General features: G+C 42.8%; 1 protein-coding gene across 1 annotated transcript; it reads right to left on the bottom strand.

Moving 5' to 3' along the window:
• Window positions 1–17,659: 17,659 nt before the first annotated feature.
• traip (TRAF-interacting protein) lies at window positions 17,660–26,127 on the bottom strand. The gene is made up of 16 exons (XM_060910612.1): window positions 25,735–26,127; window positions 24,698–24,805; window positions 24,510–24,567; window positions 23,567–23,653; window positions 23,230–23,269; window positions 23,022–23,149; window positions 22,199–22,293; window positions 21,989–22,102; window positions 20,731–20,818; window positions 19,871–19,960; window positions 19,675–19,763; window positions 19,371–19,526; window positions 19,232–19,271; window positions 19,034–19,147; window positions 18,879–18,929; window positions 17,660–18,207 (listed from the first exon to the last, which is right to left on the bottom strand). Exons 2-16 carry the CDS (start codon window positions 24,793–24,795, stop codon window positions 18,091–18,093), a joined length of 1,365 nt encoding a protein of 454 aa, XP_060766595.1. The 5' UTR covers window positions 24,796–24,805; window positions 25,735–26,127; the 3' UTR covers window positions 17,660–18,090.
• Between the last annotated feature and the right edge of the window lie 5 nt (window positions 26,128–26,132).

Here is a 26,132-nt window from a genome sequence, read left to right as displayed (position 1 = left end):
GTCTTTCTCTTCCTCTCACACTGTGTTGGACACACACACACACACACACACACACACACACACACACACACACACACACACACACTGTGGCCCTATCCGGTGTGTGTGATGGGTGCCAGGCCTATGAGCTACACTCTCTCTCTCTCTCTCTCTCTCTCTCTCTCTCTGTGCAAGATTTATTCCTGTTTCTGGAGACGCTCCTCTGTCTTGGAGCAAGAGGCCAGGTAGAGAGGAAGTTATCGTCTTCTCTCTCTCTCTCTCTCTCTCTCTCTCTCTCTCTCTGTGTACAGAGATGTGCTCAGATTCTCTTGTTCATGCCTTCCATGAAAAATAAGGAAACTGGGCAAAAGTCCAGAGCACAACAGTAACACACACACACACACACACACCATGTTCTGACAGTTAGACAGTTACATTTCTTTGCCTGTTAATTCTAACTGCACATTCATCCAAAATTTCTGCGTCTTTCGAATATTAGATTCATAGATTCAATTCATTTCAATTTATCGATTCGATTCAGTTACACAGTTGATTCACACAAAATTAATAATTCACATTCTTTTGATTCATTGATTCAGTCCACTTACAGTATTTGATTCACTTCGTATGTTCAGTCCAGATGTTTGATTGATTTCTACGCATTCAGTTCAGATATTTGATTCACATCGTCAGTTTTCATACACTACCGTTCAAAAGTTTGGGGTCACTTTGAAATGTCCTTATTTTTGAAAGAAAAGCACTGTTCTTTTCAATGAAGATCACTTTAAACTAATCAGAAATCCACTCTATACATTGCTAATGTGGTAAATGACTATTCTAGCTGCAAATGTCTGGTTTTTGGTGCAATATCTCCATAGGTGTATAGAGGCCCATTTCCAGCAACTCTCACTCCAGTGTTCTAATGGTACAATGTGTTTGCTCATTGCCTCAGAAGGCTAATGGATGATTAGAAAACCCTTGTACAATCATGTTAGCACAGCTGAAAACAGTTGAGCTCTTTAGAGAAGCTATAAAACTGACCTTCCTTTGAGCAGATTGAGTTTCTGGAGCATCACATTTGTGGGGTCGATTAAATGCTCAAAATGGCCAGAAAAATGTCTTGACTATATTTTCTATTCATTTTACAACTTATGGTGGGAAATAAAAGTGTGACTTTTCATGGAAAACACAAAATTGTCTGGGTGACCCCAAACTTTTGAACGGTAGTGCATTTGATTCATCTATTCGATTCACAAGTTCAGATATTCGGTCCAGATTCTTGAAATTTGATTCATACATTTAATTTGCATATTTGATTCAGAAACTTGATTCAGTTTGTCATTTCATTAATGTGAATTACAGATTAATGAAATGTGTATTTCATTAACTGATTGAGATCATCACACATTCATCTTCAGTCGTCACTTCATTCTGCTCAGGGAGGAAATGAATCTGGAGCTAAACTGAATCACACGTTTATGATGTTTTATCATGGATTCATAATTACACTCTCCAGCGTCACCCAGAAGAAGACAGGCTTCGTTTTTGAGTCCGGAACCTTTAAAGGTTTCTTAAAGGAGTTTCCCCTGTACAGTTGATTTGAACCTATTTCAGTCACATGTGCTGTGTTTGAATATTACTTTCGCTCCGTCTCTATAACTGATTATTTTTTATATGTATTTTAATATGTACTGTTTAAACCAGTGATGCTCCTCATTCAAGAGGTTCTGGAGAGAGGAACAGGAGACGGGCCTGAAAGACAAACCTATAGCATCAAATAAACAAGAGGATTTAAGTCTCTCAGCACTTTCACAGCACTTTAGGACGCTTTCCTGAGTGTTAAATGTCTGACTCTAACTTGGCGACACAGAGATGCTCTTCGCTGAGACGACAGCATACGCCTCAGAAATAAAACTGTGTCTGAAACAAAGCTGAATCGAAAGCATGAAATCGTTTGATCAGGAAGTAGCACGTGAGTTTTAGCACAAAATACTTTTCCGCAAAAGCAAAAGCAAAAGGAAGAGGAATGAGGAGAACAAGCGAGGTGGAGCTGGAGGTGTTGGTGTTTTAGACAAGCTGAGACATGGCACTGAAACTCTGACACATCAGACCTTTCCTGTTCCTGCTGGTGGAATGCAGGCACACACACACACACACACACACACACATTAAAAATGGATGAGATGATGGACATGTAGGTCCTGTGATGAGGAGACCTGCATGCCAGGTGTGCACAGATAAATAAACACACACATCCTCCGTTTTCTGTCTTTTCCAGAACCTTCTACTGACATAATAATCACTTTCGCTAATTAACATGGTGCCGAACCCACACCACGCCACACCACGCCACACCACACCATGAGGAAACCTGTTGGGTCTTTTGGTTTTGAAGCTGTACACTGGAGCACACTGTATCTTCATGAGGACCGGATGATCAGGAGGACGTTTTTACCATTTTTGGTGCTCACATTTTTGGGACACAGACATGTACATTCAGGTCAGAGAAATGTGGAAAAAAGAAAATCAGAGAGAGAGAGAGAGAGAGGAAGAAAAAAGCAGACTCATTAATAACCATTAAAATCCATTAATCCATTAAAAATCTGCCTCCGTTCCTCAGGCCACAGATTTCAATGATTCAGGAGAAACACAAGCGCTGGGATGGGTTCAAAGGAAACACAAGAAACGAGCAAGAACAAGCTTACTCAGAAACTCAAGGGAAGGGTTTTGCAAAAAGACAGGGAAGGTTTGAGTGCTGGAAGGTTTACTGTTGCTGAAAGACGTCCACGTGTGTGTGTGCGTGTGTGGATCAGTTTCAGAGCTAAAGTCACAAAGGTGCATTTTAACATGAGATAAAGATAATGTGATAGTGTCCTAGCGAGTTAGCCATACTAGCTGTCTGAGGCCTAGCCTTTATGAACATGGCTAAATTATAAAAAGCATGTTTTTGGATCTGTTTTGCCTTTCCATTCCCATTAAATCCCTGCTTAGCGTTCTGGGAAGAATGAAGCATGGTGGTGGGAGCATCATGTTAAGCGTGTTCCTTAGCGCATTCTAGGCTGCCTCTGTGACTAATCCCGTCTTTTCCCTGTGGAAAGAGCCACCATGTAATTGGACTAAACATCAAAATTTACATGGATCAAAGATTATAAAATATAATGTGTGTGCTTGAGCTGTAAAAATGGGCGTGTCTTTAAACCCGTATATGTATATGGAATGAGAAGTTGCAGATTTTCTATGGCTGAAAACATTCTGCCCAGCATGGGCTGCACTCGTGAGCACATACAGTGTCATTACAGGGCCTTGCATTAAGTATTCACCCCCCTGACATTTTCGACTTCTGTGCCGGTTCCCGACAAACCACAAGATTGCGGTGCTGCAGGAGCTTGAGCTATGAGGTCACGCTTTAGACGTGTGTCTATTTGTGTGAAGTCGCAGCTTGTTTTTCCTTCATGTGACAAGAAACTTGACTCCTCAAATCCCTCAGTCAGTCCTCCACACTTTTTACCTGTGCAGGTAGAAGAAGAAGCTCCACCCACTCTGTTGACTCATACATCACTCTTTGTCTTGGTGAAGGGGAGGGGAAGTGAAAACAGGACAATAGAGCTGTCAATCAAAGCCCTGTTGCTGGTGTGTGTGTGGATTGGTGGGGCTTTAATTGCAGGACTGTTGTGCCATGTGCTGTTGAATTCTGGATTGTGATTGGTCAGAAGGTGTTGATTAATTTTCTAGAACAGCAACTCGGACAGTAGTGCAGCTGCACATCACAGGTTTATATTAATGTGTATTAGTATGCTTGTTTTAACATGTTATCATTTCTATAGTAACTGTTCATTCACAGAGACTGGTACAGAGGATGCATATTGTGGTGACGTTTTCTTTGAGATGTTTATTAACCTGAACATTTCTGGAAGGAGTCTCCAGTGTCAGCACTTTGTAACAGTCAGAGGAGCTGGAACATTTTTTTTTTTTTTTGGACGTTTAACAACATTAAATGCAACTCTATAACTCTAATTTCGATCCACATTCACTGGATATGAGCAATCGCGCGCTCTGATTGGCTAATCTACTACTAGGCTATCAGCTCATGTATCATGAGTAGAGAAAAACAAAATGGTGTAGCGCATCAAGTCAGAGATATCACTTTGTTATCAAGTATTTAAAAGAAACAGAAATAGCTAAAAGAATATAGTTTTTTCCCCCAATATCTCCTGTTCTACACTCCAGACCAGTCAGTGGCACTAATGCACCTTTAAGTTGGTTTGCCAACCATCAAAAAAACCCTGAAGAAGAAGAAGAACATGGCGGAGCATGTTGCTGAACCAACCGAGGATGAAATAAAAACTGTTCTCGAAACCCCCCCCCCCCCCCCAAAAAAATACAAACAAAACAAAACCAACAAAATATGGAATATAAGTATTTAGTGGTAAGAATGTATCTTTTTTTTATTTTTCAAGAATTATTATTATCGCATTTTCCACAAACTGCTCCTGTCATTTCGCCGGTTTGTTTACATTCTAAGTGGAAATGATTTTATCGGACATTTTGTACAAAGTTTTTATTTATCAAATTTGCAAAAAATAAAAATAAAGTGTTCTGTTTCTCAAAAACCAGTGAGTGTGGATAGAATAAAACAGTGATTCCACTCAATCTCGGTGCTACGCGACTCATCGACTATCAGCTCATGTACGACTCGATTTCATGGAATAACTGTTAATTATTAAATTCTAGCGTTAAATCAGTGGCAGATTGCTGTGGTATAAGAGCAATAAAACATTTCTGAACGTGCTGTTCTGAGCAAACATTAGTAACAGTAACTCTGCTTCACCACACCACTCCGTCCTTGATTATTTTCTGATAACTGCACGACACGGAGTGTGTTTATTCCTTATATACCTTTTATTCCTTTTACTGTGTGTTATTTACAGATATTTACAGATAAATATTAAAGTATTACAGTTTATTCGACACTGATAGTGATGGCTTTGGTGTTTCATCCAGTCACGCAAGAGAAAGCAGAAATCATGTTGGTTTTGTGTGTGTGTGTGTGTGTGTGTGTGAGATGAGTGATGAGGGTCAGTGGCCTCTACCTGTGAATCAGCTTCCCATTAGTGACCTGCTGAGTGACTCATTGTGAGCGAGCAGCTTTATGAAACAGGAATAAAGGCTGCGTTGCTCTTCTGCACACCTCCATTACTCTGTGTGTGTGTGTGTGTGTGTGTGTGAGATACAACAACTTCAGGTTTGAGTAAATGAGTAAAAATGTTGAAGAATCGTCTCAATAATCCTCAAACTGCTTGCCATCTCACAGTGAGAACGATGAGATAAATCTGACGAAACTCCAGATGTTTTACTTCATAGGAAAGAAAAAAACAATATGATTTCAGTGTTTCCTTTCCATGTAAAAATTCTGCTTTGATTTTAAATCCACACGTTTATGATGTAACCGAAGCCTGTCTCAAGTCTGAGACACCTGAACTTTGACTTTCCTTCAGTGCTGATCTCCATGAGCCATTTAAGTCTGAGTGTAAATTTAACCTGCAGGACGGAGAGAGAGAAAGAAAAAAATGTTGAATGTCTCCTCAGAACTTGAGGGTGCCTTCAAGGTTCTTCATCTGAAATGTTTTCCTCTCAGAAAGGATTTCAGGATGAGCCTTTTCTGGAAGCTAAGAACCATAAAGAACTTGAGGAGAACCCTTTTTTTCTAACCGTGTGTGGACCATCGTGAGTAGTGTTCGCTAGCATTCGTTTGTGATAACTCTAATGTTCATGATCACCTTCTCAGAACAGTGATGAGTCTGGTGAGTGATATAGATCTGTTAAAAATGTTATAGTCATGTTGTCTGTTCTAACCCAAATGAGGATGGGTTCCCTTTTGAGTCTGGTTCCTCTCGAGGTTTCTTCCTCATGTCATCTGAGGGAGTTTTTCCTTGCCACCGTCGCCACAGGCTTCATCATTGGGGATAGATTAGGGATAAAATTAGCTCATGTTTAAAGTCATTAAAATTCTGTAAAGCTGCTTTGCGACAATGTCTATTGTTAAAAGCGCTATACAAATAAACTTGACTTGACTAGATTGAACCCAGTCCTGTGTCTGTATATTAACTGCTCTAGAGCCAATACTAATCCTATAAACTCAGTGAAAAGTCTCGAATCAGAACTCGATGCTGTTCGCCATGTGAGTGGCGGCCATGTTGATTTGACGTCACTCTGTAAACGGGGAAGGACCTGCTTGCTGAGAAGACCAGCCCAAGCTGCTGATTTGAAATCGAGGGATGTTTTCTGTGTTTTTTCGCGCCTGTAGGTGGAAAATTACAAGTTCCTTCAAAGAACTCGGCATAAGTTCTTGCTTCTTCCCTTTCTCATCATGAAACACTGTTCTAACTTTTTAATCCGGATTTAAAAGTGAACTCATTTCTCAGTTCTTGTGTAAACAAAAAGAGTCATAAATGCTTTTGTGAAAAGATGAAGGACGTTCAGCATACAGAGAAGTGTTAGAAAGAGAGAGAGAGGTTTTGTTTTCCTAAGATGCTGCACAAATCCTGAAGTTGGCTCTGCTCCTGGCTGAGGAACGCAAAGAGCTGAATCAGAGCCAGTAAAACTCGCACACACAAGTCTAATGGTCTAATGTGAGCAGCTGCTCGGCAGAAATGCACTGCATGTAGGCCAAACCACACACACACACACACACACACTGAACCCTCACAAAGTGTTCTGGTGTTTTGGCCGCAGATTTTAAAGTCAGATTATCATTCAGCGCCTGCTCCTTCCTGTTTGGATGTGCCCGAGTGCAAAACATTTCACTCTCCTCTCTTGTTAAAAACTAAAACTGGAGGCAGGAAGCGAACATCGGAGCGGCCTGGAAACGACCTCGAGGGGATGGAGATAAATCAGGAGACGGGGAGGTTCTCTGAAAGAGAGCACAAGTGAAGTGAAGTGAAGCTCAGGGGTTTTGCTGATCAAGCAAAAGTGTTTTTCAGAGTGTTTAACCATTTGAAGGGAGTTTTATTTTTCTTCCTTTTCTCTATTGTGTATTCTGTCTTTTCTGGTTGAACAGAAACACCAAAGACACACTTCAGCCCCAGAGCTTTCAGGAAGGATTTTCTGTCGACTGAGAACCAAAGACTGGGCAAAAACTCGAGAAGAAAACACACAAACACACACTTTTGGATGTTTATATTGCATTGATACTTAATCAAGATTTACAGACATGAAATTATGTTATAAAGGTTTTCATAAGATTGTAAATAAGTTCCCAATGCATAAATAATTAAAAACACACGCATTTCATCAGGGCGGCACGGTGGTGTAGTGGTTAGCGCTGTCGCCTCACGGCAAGAAGGTCTGGGTTCGAGCCCCGTGGCCGGCGAGGGCCTTTCTGTGCAGAGTTTGCATGTTGTCCGCGTGGGTTTCCTCCGGGTGCTCTGGTTTCCCCCACAGTCCAAAGACATGCAGGTTAGGTTAACTGGTGACTCTAAATTGAGCGTAGGTGTGAATGTGAGTGTGAATGGTTGTCTATGTGTCAGCCCTGTGATGACCTGGCGACTTGTCCAGGGTGTACCCCGCCTTTCGCCCATAGTCAGCTGGGATAGGCTCCAGCTTGCCTGCGACCCTGTAGAAGGATAAAGCGGCTAGAGATAATGAGATGAGAGACATTTCATCAGACAGTGAACAAACACTCAACCAAAAATCTGTCCAGATCATTCATGTGATTCATGACAAGTCTTTAAAATGGTGAGGGTTGTGTTTTTTTCTTTTCTTCTGATGAATTAATTTCTTGATCTCTGGATACGAGACTGAGTAATGAGTTCCTGCTCCTCCTCCTTTTTTTATTTGAGGAAAAAACATGACATGGCAGTGTTTATTCAACACCAGATAAAAAAGTGATATACACCGAGCCCTTTCGATGTTATAAAGGTGTAAAGATTTGTTGTGTAGCACGCTGCTGTCAGTGTCGTGTCGATATCGGATCTGATTTGTGTTCTTTTACTGTCTGATCAAAGCTCATCGAGGTTTCGCTCCATGATTTCTCTCTGAGTGTGAGCTGTAAACACATCACCCTGCTCTCCAGAAACTTCTTCCTCTCACAGATGCATCTCTGTTCCTGGACGAAGGTCCAAACAAGCATCAGCATCCACTGCCACCTCCATCCTCATTGGCCTCATCAATGATGAAAAAGCAGGAAGTGAGGCACCATTGTTCCCACTGACATGATTTCCTGCACCCTCTCTTGGGTCTAATGAAAGCCCTTCATCCTCCTCCTCCTCCTCTTCACGGTTCACATGTTCTCCTGGCTCGGTCCCAGCACGCTGCCATTTCCCCACGGCCTGAGAGTAAACACTCGCCGATCTGCTTTTTACACAGAGCAGAGCCATGGAGCAGCAGCCAGAGCCAGATGTGAGAACAGGAAGTGGCGTTAGGTTCAGCTCCCAGGCTGTTTTTCTCCCCATGATCATTTTTATCCATTTAGACTTACATTTATTGTTCTGGGAAACAAGTTAGTTCCCGTTCTCACTTATGTTATAGCTGCTATGAACGGTCATTCAGTCTTTTTTTTCTCCCTCATGAAAAACTAACAAACAAAAACCAGCTACACAAACTCTTCTTCTTCTTCCTCACCATACAGAATTATAGTCAGAGCTGCTGTTGTAGAAAATCAATCAACCATCTCCTTCTGACCAATCAGAATGGAGAATTAAAAAAAAAAAGCCAAACAAAAACAGCTCTGTTGTTTCACATAAAGCCAGGAATATTTGTCTGTAATGTAATGGATTTTTTTTCCTGTAATGTCCCTGTGAAAGAAAAGAAACACTCTCCTTCCTCTCTAAGAGCTTCCTGAATGAGATAGACACTCCAAACATAATGAATGATGATGTGTGTTGGACAGATGTGAATACAGCCATAATGGAATCGCATTCATGGTTAGAGGTGTGTGTGTGTGTGTGTGTGTCACAGATGATGAGGGGAAATTAGAAAAGGAATAAAAAGCACAGGGAACAATACTGTACACTGAAGCAGCTTTCCAGAGGGAGAATGAAACAGCATGAAGCTCATTAACACACATTTATCAAGAGTCTCAGAGTGAGGAGGGTTAATAATAATAATAATAATAATAATAATAATAATAAGTTACATTTATATTAGGGTCCAAATTTGTTTTATTTATATCCCAAGAAAGAAAGAAAAGGCAATAAAGTGATTCAGGATTTATTCTGATCTGTGTGAACAGTCTTCATTGGAAATGCGGTGTCACTCTTGGGATTTTATTATTATTGTGTTTCAAAAATCCACCTTTTGTTTGAAGAGTCAACGATTTTCTTTCTTTGTGTGTGTGTCCCTGCCTATATAGGCATGCACTTATGTAAGTATTGGGTGAGGTATCATTTATTCAGTGTGTGCAAAAAAAAAAAGAAGACAAAACCTCGTGACAAAAGTATCAGCAGTAAATCACACTCTAATGTCACCATGATTATATATTATATATATAAACTCTCTAATCTCGAAGGCAGAGTTCACTTTCCCTTGTAATCAAAGTTAAGTTTTTTAGTCTTGGAAATTAATAATAAAACAGTTTGGGTGTTTGTATTTTCAGTCCATGCAGCTGTTTATTCTGTATATATTTAAAGCCTCAAATTAATTATTTTCTTTTTTTATGAATCATAGCCTATAATGTGACACCAAATTCAATAGATCCACATTAAAACATTTATTTGTTTGAAGTAATAAAATCTGTTTAATCCACATAATGCTCATCCTGGGCGGCACGGTGGTGTAGTGGTTAGCGCTGTCGCCCCACAGCAAGAAGGTTCTGGGTTCGAGCCCCGTGGCCGGCGAGGGCCTTTCTGTGCGGAGTTTGCATGTTCTCCCCGTGTCCGCGTGGGTTTCCTCCGGGTGCTCCGGTTTCCCCCACAGTCCAAAGACATGCAGGTTAGGTTAACTGGTGACTCTAAATTGAGCGTAGGTGTGAATGTGAGTGTGAATGGTTGTCTGTGTCTATGTGTCAGCCCTGTGATGACCTGGCGACTTGTCCAGGGTGTACCCCGCCTTTCGCCCGTAGTCAGCTGGGATAGGCTCCAGCTTGCCTGCGACCCTGTAGAACAGGATAAAGCGGCTACAGATAATGAGATGAGATGAGATGATCTCGTCAACACAACTGAGTCAAACACACGACTCGACTCATGAATCATTAAGAAATGATCTGATCTGATGAAAAGAGGTTTTCTGAAATGGGTGGATGAATGAGTGATGACATTACTTACATTTACAAAGAATGAAAGAAAAAATAAATAAAGAGATGGTTCACCTAAAAGAGCCGACTCAAGGAGCTGACTCACTATGATGTAACACAGGGGAAATCCCACTGAGTGAGACACAGAGCTCTGAAACCTGGTGATGTGCCTGGACAGATGGAGTCCCATGTGAGCTGGGTTTCTGAGATTTCATATCCCTGGGCTTTTTTCTGATTCCTCACTCAGTGGAGGAGAAAAGTTGGAAATAATTCTGGAAACATGAAATGATGAAGTGGTGATGCATCTCCATGCATGCCTTCCATCAGGGTCAGACTCTCACACACAGGAAACTGAATCAGGTCTCTGGCTTGTCCAGAATCGCACTCTGTCCCTCCCACAGGCTCTCAGCGCCCTCTGCTGGTCACAACTGTGAAAGGCAAGGAGTCGCTTGAAAAAGGTCAACAGCGATGATAGGGGTCCAAGCATAGAGAAGAAAAATGGTCATTAATTGATCATACTGTGATTCTAATGTACACTGGCAGTCAATGAAAAAGTCCAGGTCAATAATTCAACATATTATACAATACGGAGTTGGGGAAATGTTTGTTTTGAGATGTTTCTATTGAATAGTGTGCACAGAAGTCATTAATGAGTTATCCTCAATCCAAACATTTTTCAATAGTCTTCAGGGAGTGGTCTTCAGGAATCAGCTCAAAGTGCTGTTTTGGAGAAAAACAAAAATTTGTACACGGTTGAAAGGATGGGTTGGATAGCCTTTATTAAGGCCATGAAAAAGCCGACTTTTGTATTCCTTATGTCCAAGATGCCACGGTTAAATCCAGATGACAGATGGCGGGCCCTCGGCATGGTGCAAGCCGGCCTAAGTTTTTCAGAAGTTGGGCGTCGATTGAATGTCCAAACCCTGCCATGGCCTGCGTATTCACCTGATCTCAATCCCATTGAGCATTTATGGGATCACCTTGGTGTTCAGATCCAGAACCGTGTTCCTCGTCCCATGAACAGAGGTCAACTGATCCAGGCTCTTCAAGAGGAGTGGCAGGCCATTCCACAAGACAGGATTCGCCGTTTGATACGCAGTATGCATCGCAGACTGACGGCTTGTATTGCTGTTGGTGGGGACAATACTCGGTACTGAAGCTGCAACTTTCCAATTACAGGGTATCCATTTTGTTCGGACTGTACATTATCAAAGCTCACAACAATAGTGATTTTTTGTTTATTCATCTCGAGTTAAATGTCAGTATATTGATCTGTAAGCTTCTAGTACATGATTTCATAGCTTATGAATAAAATTTTCATAAATGTCACCTGGACATTTTCATTGACTGTCAGTGTACAAGTCTGTACTGTCGCACTTATGTTAGTGTGCAAAAAAGTATTGGCACCCTTCTGTCTGGTCCAGTTGGGCTGTCGTCAAAAAAAAAGCCAAGGTCAGGTTAAGACTGAATCTTCCAGTGTCTCCAGTCTGTGAAATTTCAGCAAACCACACTGTGCGCCTTGGATCTCATGAACCTGGGTACAGCATCAAGTTTGATGTATGTAGACTGTGCAATGAGAAAACCTACTGAATCGTTGGTCTTTGGTCGCAAGGCTGGAACACGGCCATCTTTGAACCTCTATCACAGTGTGAACTCGGACCACCATTTTGGATCCGTGATCAAAGATCTCACCATGTTTCTTTGGTTATCTTTTGTCCAGGACAGCCCAAAATCACAGTGTATCCCCGTCCTTAAGGGAGTCGAGGCCAAACGTCAGCAAAACTGACTCAAGTTCAAGATTCAAAGCCGTTAAAACCTTTTCAAGACCAAGCCTTTCACTCACTATCCGTTTTGAGTCAGTTGACACGTCAGATGTGTGTATGACTAGCAGTCTTCAGCAGAGCTCTCCAGAGATGGGACTAAGTCACACATGTGCAAGTCTCAAGTAAGTCTCAAGTCTTAACCTTCAAGTCCCAAGTAAGTCCCAAGTCTTTTTTGTCTTGGGCAAGTCAAGTCAAGTCAAGTCAAGTCACAGGCTATGTCAAGTCAAGTCCTATAATAAGTCAAGTCAAGTCCAAGTCAAGTCACCTTAGGCGTATTGGCATAATTTTAGCAGCAGAATATGAATTTAATACATTGAAAAGGCAATACATAAGTAAATGTCAGTAAACATCCCTGGCACATGTGCCCAACCTGTTAAATATTTGCATTTTAAATACTCATGTTCTGTAAAATACATAAAACAAAACAGTAATAATGTCACAAAGTTATTTATTGATGGCAAAATTGATTGCAAGATTGAAAGCCAACTAAATTTCTCACATTGTCATCAGCCAACAAGAAAAATAAACAGAGAATTGGCATTCTGTTATGTGCGTAGTTAAAAGAGGGTAGGACGACACCTTGGGTTAACAGGGGCATGAGCTCCTCCAATCTCTAATCATGTCAGATGAGATGATTATTATTAATAAGATACACGTGGCGGCACGGTGGTGTAGTGGTTAGCGCTGTCGCCTCACAGCAAGAAGGTCCGGGTTCGAGCCCCGTGGCCGGCGAGGGCCTTTCTGTGCAGAGTTTGCATGTTCTCCCCGTGTCTGCGTGGGTTTCCTCCGGGTGCTCCGGTTTCCCCCACAGTCCAAAGACATGCAGGTTAGGTTAACTGGTGACTCTAAATTGAGCGTAGGTGTGAATGTGAGTGTGAATGGTTGTCTGTGTCTATGTGTCAGCCCTGTGATGACCTGGCGACTTGTCCAGGGTGTACCCCGCCTTTCGCCCGTAGTCAGCTGGGATAGGCTCCAGCTTGCCTGCGACCCTGTAGAAGGATAAAGCGGCTAGAGATAATGAGATGAGATGAGATGCCTTCTGGTGGTTTCTGATACATTCTCAGCTAATAAATTACTCACCATTTCTCTGGAAAATACTTGCAAAATATGTATGAAATTTCCCTCCAGATGTATGTGTGCTTTGCTTTCTCAGTTACCCTCTGTAGTACGCTGCCTGACCCTCTAACATAACTATATGGCGTAACATAACTACATACGCAACAGTGTGGTCGTGTGGTTTGGCTCAACTAATCAGAGCGCGAGAATCGATCAACAAATATGGCGTCACTTCTGGCCATGTTAGAATGAATCGAAGACAATTTCGTGGTGGAATAATTGGATTTGCAGCAAATTATAGGCAGCTGAAATAATGTAAATCGCTCGAACATTGAAAGGCAAGGTTGTTTTTTTTTGTGGGATCAAGTAGCCAGCGCAGACAGTCTGTGTAGGTGGAGAAAACCGCTTATGGCTGGCACTTGTGGACATCTCTGGATTTTAATAAACGTGCAATCACAGGGCAGCACGGTGGTGTAGTGGTTAGCGCTACTGCCTCACAGCAAGAAGGTCCGGGTTCGAGCCCCGGGGCCGGCGAGGTCCTTTCTGTGCGGAGTTTGCATGTTCTCCCCGTGTCCGCGTGGGTTTCCTCCGGGTGCTCCGGTTTCCCCCACAGTCCAAAGACATGCAGGTTAGGTTAACTGGTGACTCTAAATTGAGCGTAGGTGTGAATGTGAGTGTGAATGGTTGTCTGTGTCTATGTGTCAGCCCTGTGATGACCTGGTGACTTGTCCAGGGTGTACCCCGCCTTTCGCACGTAGTCAGCTGGGATAGGCTCCAGCTTGCCTGCGACCCTGTAGAAGGATAAAGCGGCTAGAGATAATGAGATGAGATGAGAAGATACACGTGGAGAAACCTGAAGCGACTTCGATGTATGTTTGCGCCAGTAAAAAAAACCCCAAAGAATAGAGAAATGTGTCAGACATAATTTAGGTCTCAAAAAGAAGACCTGTTCGCCCGTGCAAAAGTGACATCATCTTACCCCATATGACAAGCTACAGAGGTGTGTGCAAAAGCTCTCTCTCTCTCGCTCTCTCCCTCTCCGAGGCTGCCTCAGCCTGTGCGGAGCGGGGACATATAGAACGACTTTGGCGCGGGAGTCTTGGTTCCCGCTATAATAGATTGTTACGAAAATAAATGTTAAATGAAATATGCATCCCGCGCATTCCTTTCCACAGGAACTTTGATCACAACGTTTCGGTCGTGGCTAACGCACTGTCCTCCTTACCACAAGTGCAACGTTTCGGGAACAATACGGAAAGGACAGCGCGCGGGATTCATCTTTCCTCGAACAATTACCCAGAGACTTTTTAAATTACCTCACTGGGAAATATCCAATGCACCTGTTCAGTTACAGAGTTGTGCTCTCTAAACTGTAGTCATCCAAACCATTGTTTTGGCGGCCTGGTAGCCTGATATACTAAATGTAAATTCATGGTTTGGATGACTGCACAATTTATTTTCGTAACACTGTGTTACAGCAGGAACCGAGACTCCCGCGCACAGTCAGCCTATTTTGCAGAGTTCAGTATTGCTGCTAGCCTGTATTCAAACAGCGAGTGGCATGCCGGGGAATCCAAATCGTGGCGCTTTTTTCAATAGTGCATGATGGGCAGTGGGACGGAGTTTTCTTTTCTTTTTTGATCGGGTAGTGTGACGAAAAAAATGTGCAGGTTGCTGCACTGCTATTTCAAACGGCTATGATAAACTCCCCTGCCTCTCTGCCCTATGGACAGTCTGGCTAATGTACACGAACACACTTACACGAATTTGTACTGCTCATGAACGTGTACATGTTCACAAGCTGACCATTAGCTTAACCCTGAAACAGAACAACAGGGTAGGAAGCTGCTTATGTTATTCAGCATCACGACTGCAAAGTGCACAATCAACTTACTACTACTGATGTACAATATCATTAAACTTGACGTAACTACATTGCTTACCAGCATTCACATAAGAATTTCACAATAATAAACTGAATCCCTAGCTACATCTGCAACTGCTAAAATCCTCCTACCGCTCACTCTCGTGGCTAACATTGGCTAACGAGGAGTTTAGCTGATATCACCAAATAACAACACATTAATAAACTTACTGGGCAGAATGGATCTTCAAATGCCGGACGGAATTGGAGGTTGTGGTCTGGCTGTCAGAAATCGTCACGTTGCAAATCTTGCACTGCGCCATTCGTCGTTTACCTTCTAGGCAGTAGCCCTTGAAGCCGAAAGTGATTACTCTTGGGATGGCTGACATGATGATATGATGTGAAATCTGTGAACACATCGTGGCATGGGGCGTGGTATATAGCCCATGCAGAGAGCGTGCCTGATGGACAGGGCGGTGACAACGCAACGGCAGTGCAATCAAAATTACTGAAGTATGTGCATATTACATTTTATTTTCACAATAAAAACACGATGGAAATAACACTCAGGTCACTCAAGTCATCGTGTGTCAAGTCAAGTCAAGTCCGAGTCAAGTCTCAAGTATTTTCATGTTTTGTCAAGTCAAGTCACAAGTCATGAAAACAGTGACTCGAGTCGACTCGAGTCCAAGTCCCCACCTCTGGAGCTCTCCATTCAGCATGGTCTTGAGTTGCCTCCTCTGCAATATTCCATAGCTTCAAGTCAGCACAGACAGATTCTTTCCAGCTTTTACGAGGTCGGCCATGGTTGTTCACTCCTTCAACTTCCAAGGTAGTACATCTGTTGATCCAAGAATTACAGCGTTGGACGTGTCCAAACCAACGGAGACGATTGCATCTGACGACAGTGTCAAGGCAACGGAGGTTCAGCATCCGCAGAAGAGAAGACGTGCTAATTCGTGTTCCTCTTTTGACATTGCACATCTATAAAAGCATGGTTCTTTCAATGTGCTCAAGCCATTTTTGGTCATCTCTTTGGAGTGCCCAACATTCAGAACCATATAACATGGTGCTACACACACAACTGCTGTATAGTTGACCACGGGTATGAAGTGAGACAGCTTTGCAGGTTAACAATGGCAGCAGCTCTCTAAACTTTCCCCAAGCAGAACGAGTTCTGATAATCCGTGCCAGTTCCCAACCACCTCATATGCAATTGCACAAAAACATTGTGTTCATCGTGGATGACGCAGGGGCACTGCTAAAGATTTTGGGCCCTATGAATGGATATAATACACCCCCCGCCCTTTACGTTTCTGGTAGCCCGACTTCTTCACGATGGTGTCAATCTATTGATGGCTCACCATCAATTCTGCTTCCATCATGCTGGATTGGAAAGCAAAAAACCTAACATGGTGTCACGGTCTGGCTCCGCCTACACAAGACTGTACCATGTGATGAATAGGGAGGGGGTGAAATCTAAAGACTATCTATTCTAATAATTTTGCAGAAAATGGAAAACCAAACCAGAAAGTTGTTGTATTTACACATTTTAAGAGACAAAATTATTAAAAACATGTTTTATTAAATTAACTTACAAATGGTGGTGGCACGGTGGTGTAGTGGTTAGCGCTGTCGCCTCACAGCAAGAAGGTCTGGGTTCGAGCCCCGTGGCCGGCGAGGGCCTTTCTGTGCGGAGTTTGCATGTTCTCCCCGTGTCCGCGTGGGTTTCCTCCGGGTGCTCCGGTTTCCCCCACAGTCCAAAGACATGCAGGTTAGGTTAACTGGTGACTCTAAATTGAGCGTAGGTGTGAATGTGAGTGTGAATGGTTGTCTGTGTCTATGTGTCAGCCCTGTGATGACCTGGCGACTTGTCCAGGGTGAACCCCGCCTTTCGCCCGTAGTCAGCTGGGATAGGCTCCAGCTTGCCTGCGACCCTGTAGAACAGGATAAAGCGGCTAGAGATAATGAGATGAGAACTTACAAATGGTAATAATGTTAATATTCTCATCTGAGGGCCCTCAATCAATGCTGAGCCCTTAGAATCATCCAAACTTCCCTCTCCCAGAACAGCGCCCCTGGGATGACGTACTTTATCTTCTTGAATGAGATCTTTTTCGCAGCCAATATCAACACCTGTTCTTTAATCATTAGCTCAACTTGAACCCATGATGCGAGTTCTGTTAACTAGCTGCCTTTATTTGCACACTATACTCGTGATTCAACAATATTTTCTTGAAGGAATTAAACTTTGCACACGAGGAAAGAAAATACAAACATTATTTTCCGAACATCCAGCTGAGATCATGACCATATCATATTTCATATTTAGCGAGACCAATGTTCAAGACCGAGACAAGTCCAAGAACAAATGGAAATAATTTCAAGGCAAGTCAACATGGAAAACATCTTGAAACAGGACTCGAGTCCTCCAGCTCGACTGTTCATCAATGGGAAGGCCAGCGTGCGGGTTGGAGCTGATGCTGTTCGTGTGCTGATCCATTCTCAGTGACACTGTTAGAGTAGTTTGTTGCGTTGGTCTGATGGGAGCAGCTACGAGAGTGTAGACTGGAGAGATTTTTTTTTTTTGCACAAAATTCTTCCTTCAAACAAGCGGTGCTGGAGAGTTTGATGATTTTTCATTGGATTTGAATGCATTTAGCAGCAATGCTAAGAATGTTAAAGAAATGTTAAAACAGAGTGCAGAAAGCAAATAAACTTGTTTATTAAGTCTCACTCTGCAACTGGAATAACTACAACACAATTATATACATACAAGAGTCCACACCTTCAACAGCGACCAGAAAAATACACAAAGAAAAGAACTGACTGACATTTATACAATTATAAACAAGAAAAAAAATTACATAGGTCATGTTTAAAATAAACAAACAAACAAAAAAACCTCTCCAGTCAGCAATGGAGTTAGTTTTAATGGTGGGTCCCAGATAAAAATAAAATAAAATTTACAAGCCAATCCATTTGAAGGGATACAAGCCTGAACGACCTGCTCGTGTTTCTCAGCTTCCTGGTGCTGATGAAGGTCATGCAAGACGTCAGATGATGAGTTCCATCTCTCTCTGATCACACTGTTCATGACCCCACATTAGAGAGAAAGGAGCGTCCCGAAAGGTCAGAGGTCACTCCAGGAATCCGTCCAGTGTGGCGAGGTTGGGGGTCAGTTTGCTCGGCGCTGGCCTCGATACTTTCTTCCTCTTCGCCTTCATGACAAGCGGCCGGATCTCAGCCAGCGGGGACTGACGCACTCGGGTCAAGAAAAGCATCGTGTTAAGAACGTCGTTAAATACAAACGAAAAAACATTTCAGAAATGAAACGGTGATGAGTGGCAGCATTTTTGTACCTTGTTTTCTCCATCGTGTTCATTTTCTTTTCTTAATTCCAACTTAATCTTCTTTCTTTTCCCTTTCATTCCCTTTAATTCTTTGCTCTTATCATCGTGTCTTGTTCCTTTTCCTGTCTGTTTTTCTCTTTGATGTTCCAATTCTTTTTTTACTCCGATTTCTTCTTTCATTTGACTTTCCATGTTCATCTTTCTCGCTTCATTTTTCACCAATCTCTTTCGTTTTCCATTTTTACCCCAACTCCTTTTTCAGTTGTATTCTGTCTGTTTTCATTTCTCTTTTCTATTTAATTTTTTTCTCCCTTTCCTTTTTTTTCTAAAAAAAACCCTCTCGCTACATTTATTTCTTACTCATCTCCTGTTTAACCTTTCACTTCCTTTTCTTTTCATTCCGTTTTACTCCAAGTCGCCTCTCTTTTCTCAAATTGCAATCTTTTATTTATTTATTTGTACTTTCCTTGTTTTCATTCATTCCTGTGACTCAGTGATGGAAATATTCTCCACGAGGACGTGCCGTGATTTCAGGAACCTGTGTGTGAATAAAAGCCGTCTGTGATAAAGGATACCGGCTGGATGAACTTGGTCCTTCCTCCGAGTCCATCGTAGCCCGTTCTTACCTAACACACACACACACACACACAGGTTACAGGTCTGTATTCATAATAATAAATATACGAGTGTAAAACGATCAGGGATTGGTGGAACGAAGTGTGTGTCTCACAGCTCCAGGTTTGCTGTGCGGGTCGAGCATGCTGCCGAACATCTTCTTCCTGAACAGCAGGGAGTTCCTGAACATGGGCTCCATGGCAACCTCACTGTTTTTCAGGTGTGAGATCTGTCATCAAAAGGAAAACAGGGAGACGTCGATCTATTGGTCACTTCGAAGCAATCAGGCTGATTGATAATTTCTCAGACAGACCTGACTCCTGGACGTGTTCTCGCAGTGTTTGGACGACGCCCTACGGACGAGAACGAGACAAATCCGGATTAATCTCCGTGCCACTTTAAAGCACAGGGTACACGGTTTAAAAGGAGACACGTGGAGATGAGACACTCACTCGGCCGGGTACAGGCGCATCTTCTTCGAGGGAACGGCCACGGGCTTCTTCTCCACCTGCTCAGGCGTGCTGATGTCAAAGGTCATGTTGAGGTCGATGTCCTGGCTGTCTAAGGGCTGGTGCAGGCGCGGGGTCTTGAGCTCGACAGGGGCGGGGCTGAGATACGACGAGCACAGGACAAGCAGGTTGAAATGCGCCACTCAGTGGTGCTTTATATCACGTGTGAGTGTGTGAAAATCTTTGTGGAATGTAATTGTGTGTCATGTGCACAGCGATGGAGGTTTCAGTGAAATGAGACGCGAACCTCTCGAACACCAGGCGGCTGATGGCTTCGTTGGTGCGTGTGGGGGTGCTCAGGGTCTTCTGCAGGATCTCCACTTTTTTCTTCAGACTCTACACACACACACGCACACACGTCACCAACAGCACATGCTGTGCATGAGGTGTGATGACTGGATTAATAACAGACGTGTGTGTGCGCGTGTGTGTCTGTGTGTCACCGTGATCTCTTTATCGGAGTTGTTGAGGTCGTTCTGGAGAGCCTTCATGTCCTCCTTTGCTCGGTTCATCTCAACTGTGACTTTCTGCAACTACACACACACACACACACACACACACACACACACACACACACACACACAAACAGATAAACAAACAAAACAACAGTTTTATTCCTTTTACACCACATCAATCTGCCATTACAGTATTTTAAAACGTATTAAAGAATAACAGCGTATCTGACTTTTTATATCCACTCCCGGTTATGTTTCCTACTGTATAGTTGGCTCCTCCCACTGGAGACTCCTTCCAGAAAGGCCACATCACTGTCTCCTTACAGTGAACTGTACCTCATCACCGTTTACACAAGCGTTAATACAAACCTGCACGCTGCAGCTGCGCTAATGTCAGAGCTGCCGTTATAGAAAATTAATCAACACCGTCCGACCAATCAGAATCCAGAATTCAATGGCGCTGTGTGTCAGTCAGCCATTGTGGCAGCGGGGGCGTGGTCAAGCGCCGGTCTGTGACAGGAGGGCGGAGCCAGGGAAGGTGAGTGGCAGAATCACTACACCTGACGGTAATTAACCTGTGTTTGTGTGTCTTCCCAGTAACCGCGCCCTATTTAAGGAGGCAGAGGGAGAGCAGAGGAGACGCTCTTCCCCGGACGAGAACACAGTGTGTGTGTGTGTTTCTCTCCAGTGTTTATTGTTAAACTGAAAAGTGTGGCAATAAAGCCTTTTAGTCAACTTAATCTCTGTCCTGCCGTCCTCTGTGCTCCACCCACACCTAAGGGACATTCTACAGCCATTTAAAAGAAAAAAAAAAAGAGGAAGTGAGGAGTCCGAGCGCTCGGCTGTACCTTGTTATTCGAGGACAACAGTTCCCTCTTCAGCTTCTCACACATCTCGGTGGAGGTCTGGAAACTGCCTTTCAGACTGTCGTACTCTCTGGAAGAGCGAGAGAAAGAGACAGAGAAAGGGAAAGGTATGCAGAGGAAAAGGAGAAGAGAAAACACATGTCTAACTCTGAAGGCATCAGTGGAGGGAAAACAAAACACAACAACAACAAGAAGAAAACAGGGAAAGTGACTGAGTCTGGTGAAAGAGGAAATGGATTTTGAACCAGCGCTGTGAATAACAGGACGAGTGTGAACCAAGTTTTGGGTTCATAAGTGATAAAGCTCTGGAGTGTCACAAGTCTTGGGATTTTGTGTAAAATTATTATTTATTTTGGTGGAAATATGACATTAAACTTCTCTGTCATGTACAGGATGGACCATAATAATAATAATAATAATAATCTAATTTGTTTCTAGACACCTGTTTATTTTCCATCATCTATCTCACCATCCTTCTGTCTCTCCATCCATCTATTTATTTATTTCACCTTCCCCATCTATTTAATTTCTTCATCTTTCTCACTCACTCATTCTTTATCTATCAATCCATCTTTCTATTTATCCATCCATTTATCTAACCATCTATTCATCCACCAATCCATCCCTCCATATTTTATATATATATATATATATATATATATATATATATATACACAGTATATATATATATATATATATATATATATATATATATATATATATATCCATCCACTTCTCCACCCCTCCATCCATCTTGCGATCCACCAATCCATCCATTTGTTCATCTATTTATCCACTGATCTCTCCATCCATCCATCCCTCCCTCCCTCCCTGCTCATTATTCGTTTCGTTTTGAGCAGAGTGACACTTGATGATTTTTGTTTTGATCTAATTAATTTCCGTTATGATCAGAACGTGGAACCCACGGCGCGTTCATCAGGAGTGAAAGATATGACAAAAACATCACGTTACAATACATCACACACAATATTTAATTTAGCAAAAAATTCTGTTTAAAAAAATCATTTTGCAATTTTAAGCAAAAAGTCATGGCATCAAATGAGCTGCTTCCTTGATTTTTGAATTTGTGAATAAAAGTTTTATTTATAATAAAACAAGCAATCCTGTTACTCATGAAAGGTGGATCAGTATTACATCACCACGTGACTTGTCCCTGGAGTTAAATAAAATAAAACCATGTAAAAACGCAGGTGTGATATTTGATGATGTGTGACGTTACTTTTTGAGAGAGATGCAGTAGATGGAGAGCTGTTCCACAGCCGACTGCCCCGCCCCCATGTCCGAGATCATAGCCTCCACCTCGGCCCTCTGACCCTGCAGCACCACGTCCAGGCTGGAACACACACACACACCATTTAGAATGTTCATATCCGTGTGGAGATGCTCCAGGATGAAGTCCACTCATCCAAAAGTAAACCCAAACACAGACCTTTCGTAGGTTTTCATTTTGACCCGCAGCCTCTTTGCCTCCTCTCTGGCCGCCTCGCTTTCTCTCTGCTGACTCTCCAAATACTGCATCTGCTTCTGCAGGGGTTAAAACAGGGCGTGTCACACACCAGCACTCACACGGACCACGAAGGAGCGAGCAGAGCTCTCAAGTTACACCAGGATCACGATCACACTGACGGCGACTGCGGGGCTCTGCCCTGATTGGTCGCTTGTACAGACATGTGATCACTAACTTTTAGGATGAAAAACAAAAATCTGTGCTGAATAAATCAATTCGTACATTTTAATAACAAGCATGAGAATTAAAATATGGCAAAGACACACGTGGACTCGGGGCTGGATGATAAACAATAATTATACTGAAATCATTTTGTTTGTTTATTTAAAAAAAAAGGGCCCGCCTCTCCCATGTGGTTGTCATGGCAACCCATTTCTCATTTAATTCAGCAAGATTCCATGACTTTTTCTCTCATCGAGACAGGGCTCTCTCCATCTCTTCCTTTCATCATCTTTCTCATCCTCTCACTTCTCTTTATCTATCTCTTTGTCAATCATCTTTTTCTCATCATGTCTCTCTCTAGCTGTCTCTCCATCATCTCACTCTCTTTATACAACTCTCTCAATCATCTTTCTTTCTGTCTATCCCTCTCTCAACCTGTCCATCTCCCTCATCTCTTCCTCATCATGTCTCTCTCCATCCGTCTCTATTTCTCTCATTCAATCATTCCTCCTCCTCTCTCTCTGACTCTCTTTTTCAATTGTCTACCCCCCTCTCTCACTCATGCACACTCTCTCTCACTCACTCTCAGTGCAGTACACAGCATCTCCTTCTCTCCGAGCTCTCTCCTCACTCGGTCCAGGTCGGCTCTCTGCTTCTCGATCGTCTCCTTCAGAGCCTCGGCTGCTTTCTGTTTGTCTCTCCAGTCTCTCTCTGAAACACGCCGCGTCCCATCACACATCAGCAATCCATCATTCCATCCTTCAACACTTCCTGATCGAGTACACACTTACCTTTTTCACATAACATGACTTTCATTCTGGCCAACTCGTTCTGGGAAAAAAAAAAGCAGAACAGAAGCATTGAGGTTCATGTGAGGAACACAAACAGAGGACTGGAATAACGTTCAGTACGTTCAGACCAGATGTTTATCAGTTTATTATGAATGAACTTATTTATTTTCTGCTTACTTATTGTTTGCTTTCTTTCTTTTTAATATTGTTTATAGCAGGTTATATCTTTTTATTTTCCAATTAAAGTTGAAGGTCCTACTTTAAACTGTGATGATCACCACATCATAATGAAGAACATCATGACTTGTCCAGCTGTGCTGCAAGTGAATCTTCTCACCTGTAAGCTCTCGGGGTCGGCTGCGGATCCCTCTTCGTCTGGTGCTACATCGAAGAACAGCTTGCTGATGATGTGTCTCGTGCTGACCTGGTGATTGGACACGGAGAACACGTCAGAGACGATCAGATCAGAGTTCTACTGAACCGATACTTCACCATAAGAGCAGAGAAACGATACGGAACGCTTCTTTCTAGTGAACGTCACACGATTCACAAACGATTTTTTTCCTTTTCCTTAAAATCAAGTCTGCACTCGGAGGAACCCGTTCACAATCTGTTCCAGAAATGAAGAAGGAAGTGAAATGGAAGGTTTCTTTATTCACCTTCATATTTATGTATTTGCACATTACTGCCGTTTTGCTGCCGTTTCCTTGACTGGTTTCATTGTTTGCACATTCACACATTACTGCCCTTCTGCTGCTACGTCTGAGCATTGCCTTATTTTTGTATTACACTACCTATGTTGCACTACATTTACCTTTAGTTTGTACTATACTGGGTGTTTTTGTTGCTTTTGCTTTTCTTTGCCTTTATTTTGTATTACTTCTTCTGCTTATTTATTTATTTGTAATTGGCATTCATGGTGGACAGCAAACTAAGAATTTCACTGTGCAAGTGGACATGTCCATACTGTGCATATGACAATAAACACTTTGAACTTTATTAAAACTGAATTACAGCATTAGTCTTGTTATTTAATAGCCACAGCTCGTGTGTGTGTGCGTGTGTGTGTAAGGGATATGCATGTTGTCGGTGTGTAAATGTAGTTGTGTGTGAGATGGAGACAAAGTAATGGAGATGAATTCAGACCTGATGATTATTAATCTGTAATAAAGTAAAATAACTCACATGCTGACATTTATACAGGAAGTGATACTGGAGGCTTGATAAAATAACTTGATCACATTTAGTCCGGTAAAGAGAAAAGAAAAACACACACACACCTGCTTCCTGCACTGGGGACAGGTCTTCGTGGGAGCTGACTGGAACCACTGAAGAAGACTTTAAGGGAAGAGAAGAAAAAAAAAAGACAGGATGAACAGATGGATAATAAAAGTGTGTTCAGTTTGGACCATGATGAGACCCTGTGGTCTGAGGGTCAGTGCAGCTCCACACTCCGGGGGGCTCTTACCATGCCGCGTGGAAGGTGTGACCACAGTGGATCGCTGCTACATCACTGGAGTGGTCAAAGAAATCAGAGCAGATGGTGCAGTAAGCTCGGATAGGCATGATGGAGCAGCTGGGAGGAAGAAACACACACACAAACTTTATCAAAATACCACAGCAAGACAAACTGACATGAAGATCAGTGATGAGCAACAACACTGTGAATCTGATCAATCTCTCTCTCACTCACTCTCACACACTCTCTCTCACTCACACTCTCTCTCACTCACTCTCTCACACACACACTCACTCTCTCTCACTCACACACACACTCACTCTCTCTCACTCACACACACACACACTCACTCTCTCTCACTCACACTCTCTCTCACACACACTCTCACTCACTCTCACACACACACACACACACTCACTCTCTCTCACTCACACAGACACACTCACACTCTCTCACACACACAGACACACTCACACTCTCTCACACACACACTCACTCACTCACACTCTCTCACACACACACTCACTCACACAGACACTCTCACTCACACACACACACACACACTCTCTCACACACTCTCTCACTCTCACACACACACACTCTCTCTCTCACACACACTCTCTCACTCACACAGACACACTTACACTCTCTCACACACACAGACACACTCACACTCTCTCACACACACACTCACTCACTCACACACACACACACACACTCACTCACACAGACACTCTCTCACACACACACACTCTCTCACACACACACACTCTCTCGCACTCACACTCTCTCTCTCTCTCACACACACACTCACTCTCACACACACACACACACACTCACACTCTCTCTCACACACACACACTCTCTCACACACACACATACACACACACACTCTCTCTCTCTCTCTCGCACACACACACACACACACACACACACACTCACTCTCACAACTAACTGGTTCTCTGAATACAACCGAGATCAACACATATTACGTTATAATTTTGACAATCCCACCAATAGTTTCACATAACCATGATTTCTCTTACCCAAAACACGCGTTTATAGATCCTTATGTTAAAAAAATGACTTTATTCAAACTGATTTGGCATTTTTTCCTGTTTTGTTTCAGCCCACAGAAACATCTTCCGTGTCGCGCGTTCGGTTCAAACGTAACAGCCCCGCCCCTTGCGTCTTACGTCATCAAAACGCGACTCACAGACCACCGAATCACAGGTACCCAAAAAAAAACACACCCTAAAGCTTCTTTAAATCGCACTCATCGTGACACAGCTTTCTCCGCATATTAAAAACGTTTTTCCGTCTCCAGATGTAATATAGAGTTCTGGAAAAAATCAGAAAATATGATTCCGTGAGCTGTTTTCAAGACTCAGTGTCCCGTTCTGCATTGCGTTCGGATGATCTCTGCCATCCTCCTACACACACC

The sequence above is a fragment of the Neoarius graeffei genome, chromosome 26, assembly GCF_027579695.1.
Source record: "Neoarius graeffei isolate fNeoGra1 chromosome 26, fNeoGra1.pri, whole genome shotgun sequence".
Taxonomy (NCBI): Eukaryota; Metazoa; Chordata; class Actinopteri; order Siluriformes; family Ariidae; genus Neoarius; species Neoarius graeffei.
The sequence above is the reverse complement of the archived record's forward strand: the minus strand, read 5'-3'. Positions and strand labels throughout refer to the sequence as shown.

Bases quoted from the DNA above. Each gene is read 5' to 3' on its own strand.
- traip (XM_060910612.1), bottom strand. From the start codon at position 24,795: ATGCCTATCCGAGCTTACTGCACCATCTGCTCTGATTTCTTTGACCAC. The intron at 22,103-22,198 runs GTCTGTGTTTGG...TGTGTGTTCCAG, and splicing joins AAAATGAAAACCTACGAAAG to CCTGGACGTGGTGCTGCAGG. The intron at 19,961-20,730 runs GTACAGCCGAGC...GTGTGTGTGTAG, and splicing joins TGTTGTCCTCGAATAACAAG to TTGCAGAAAGTCACAGTTGA.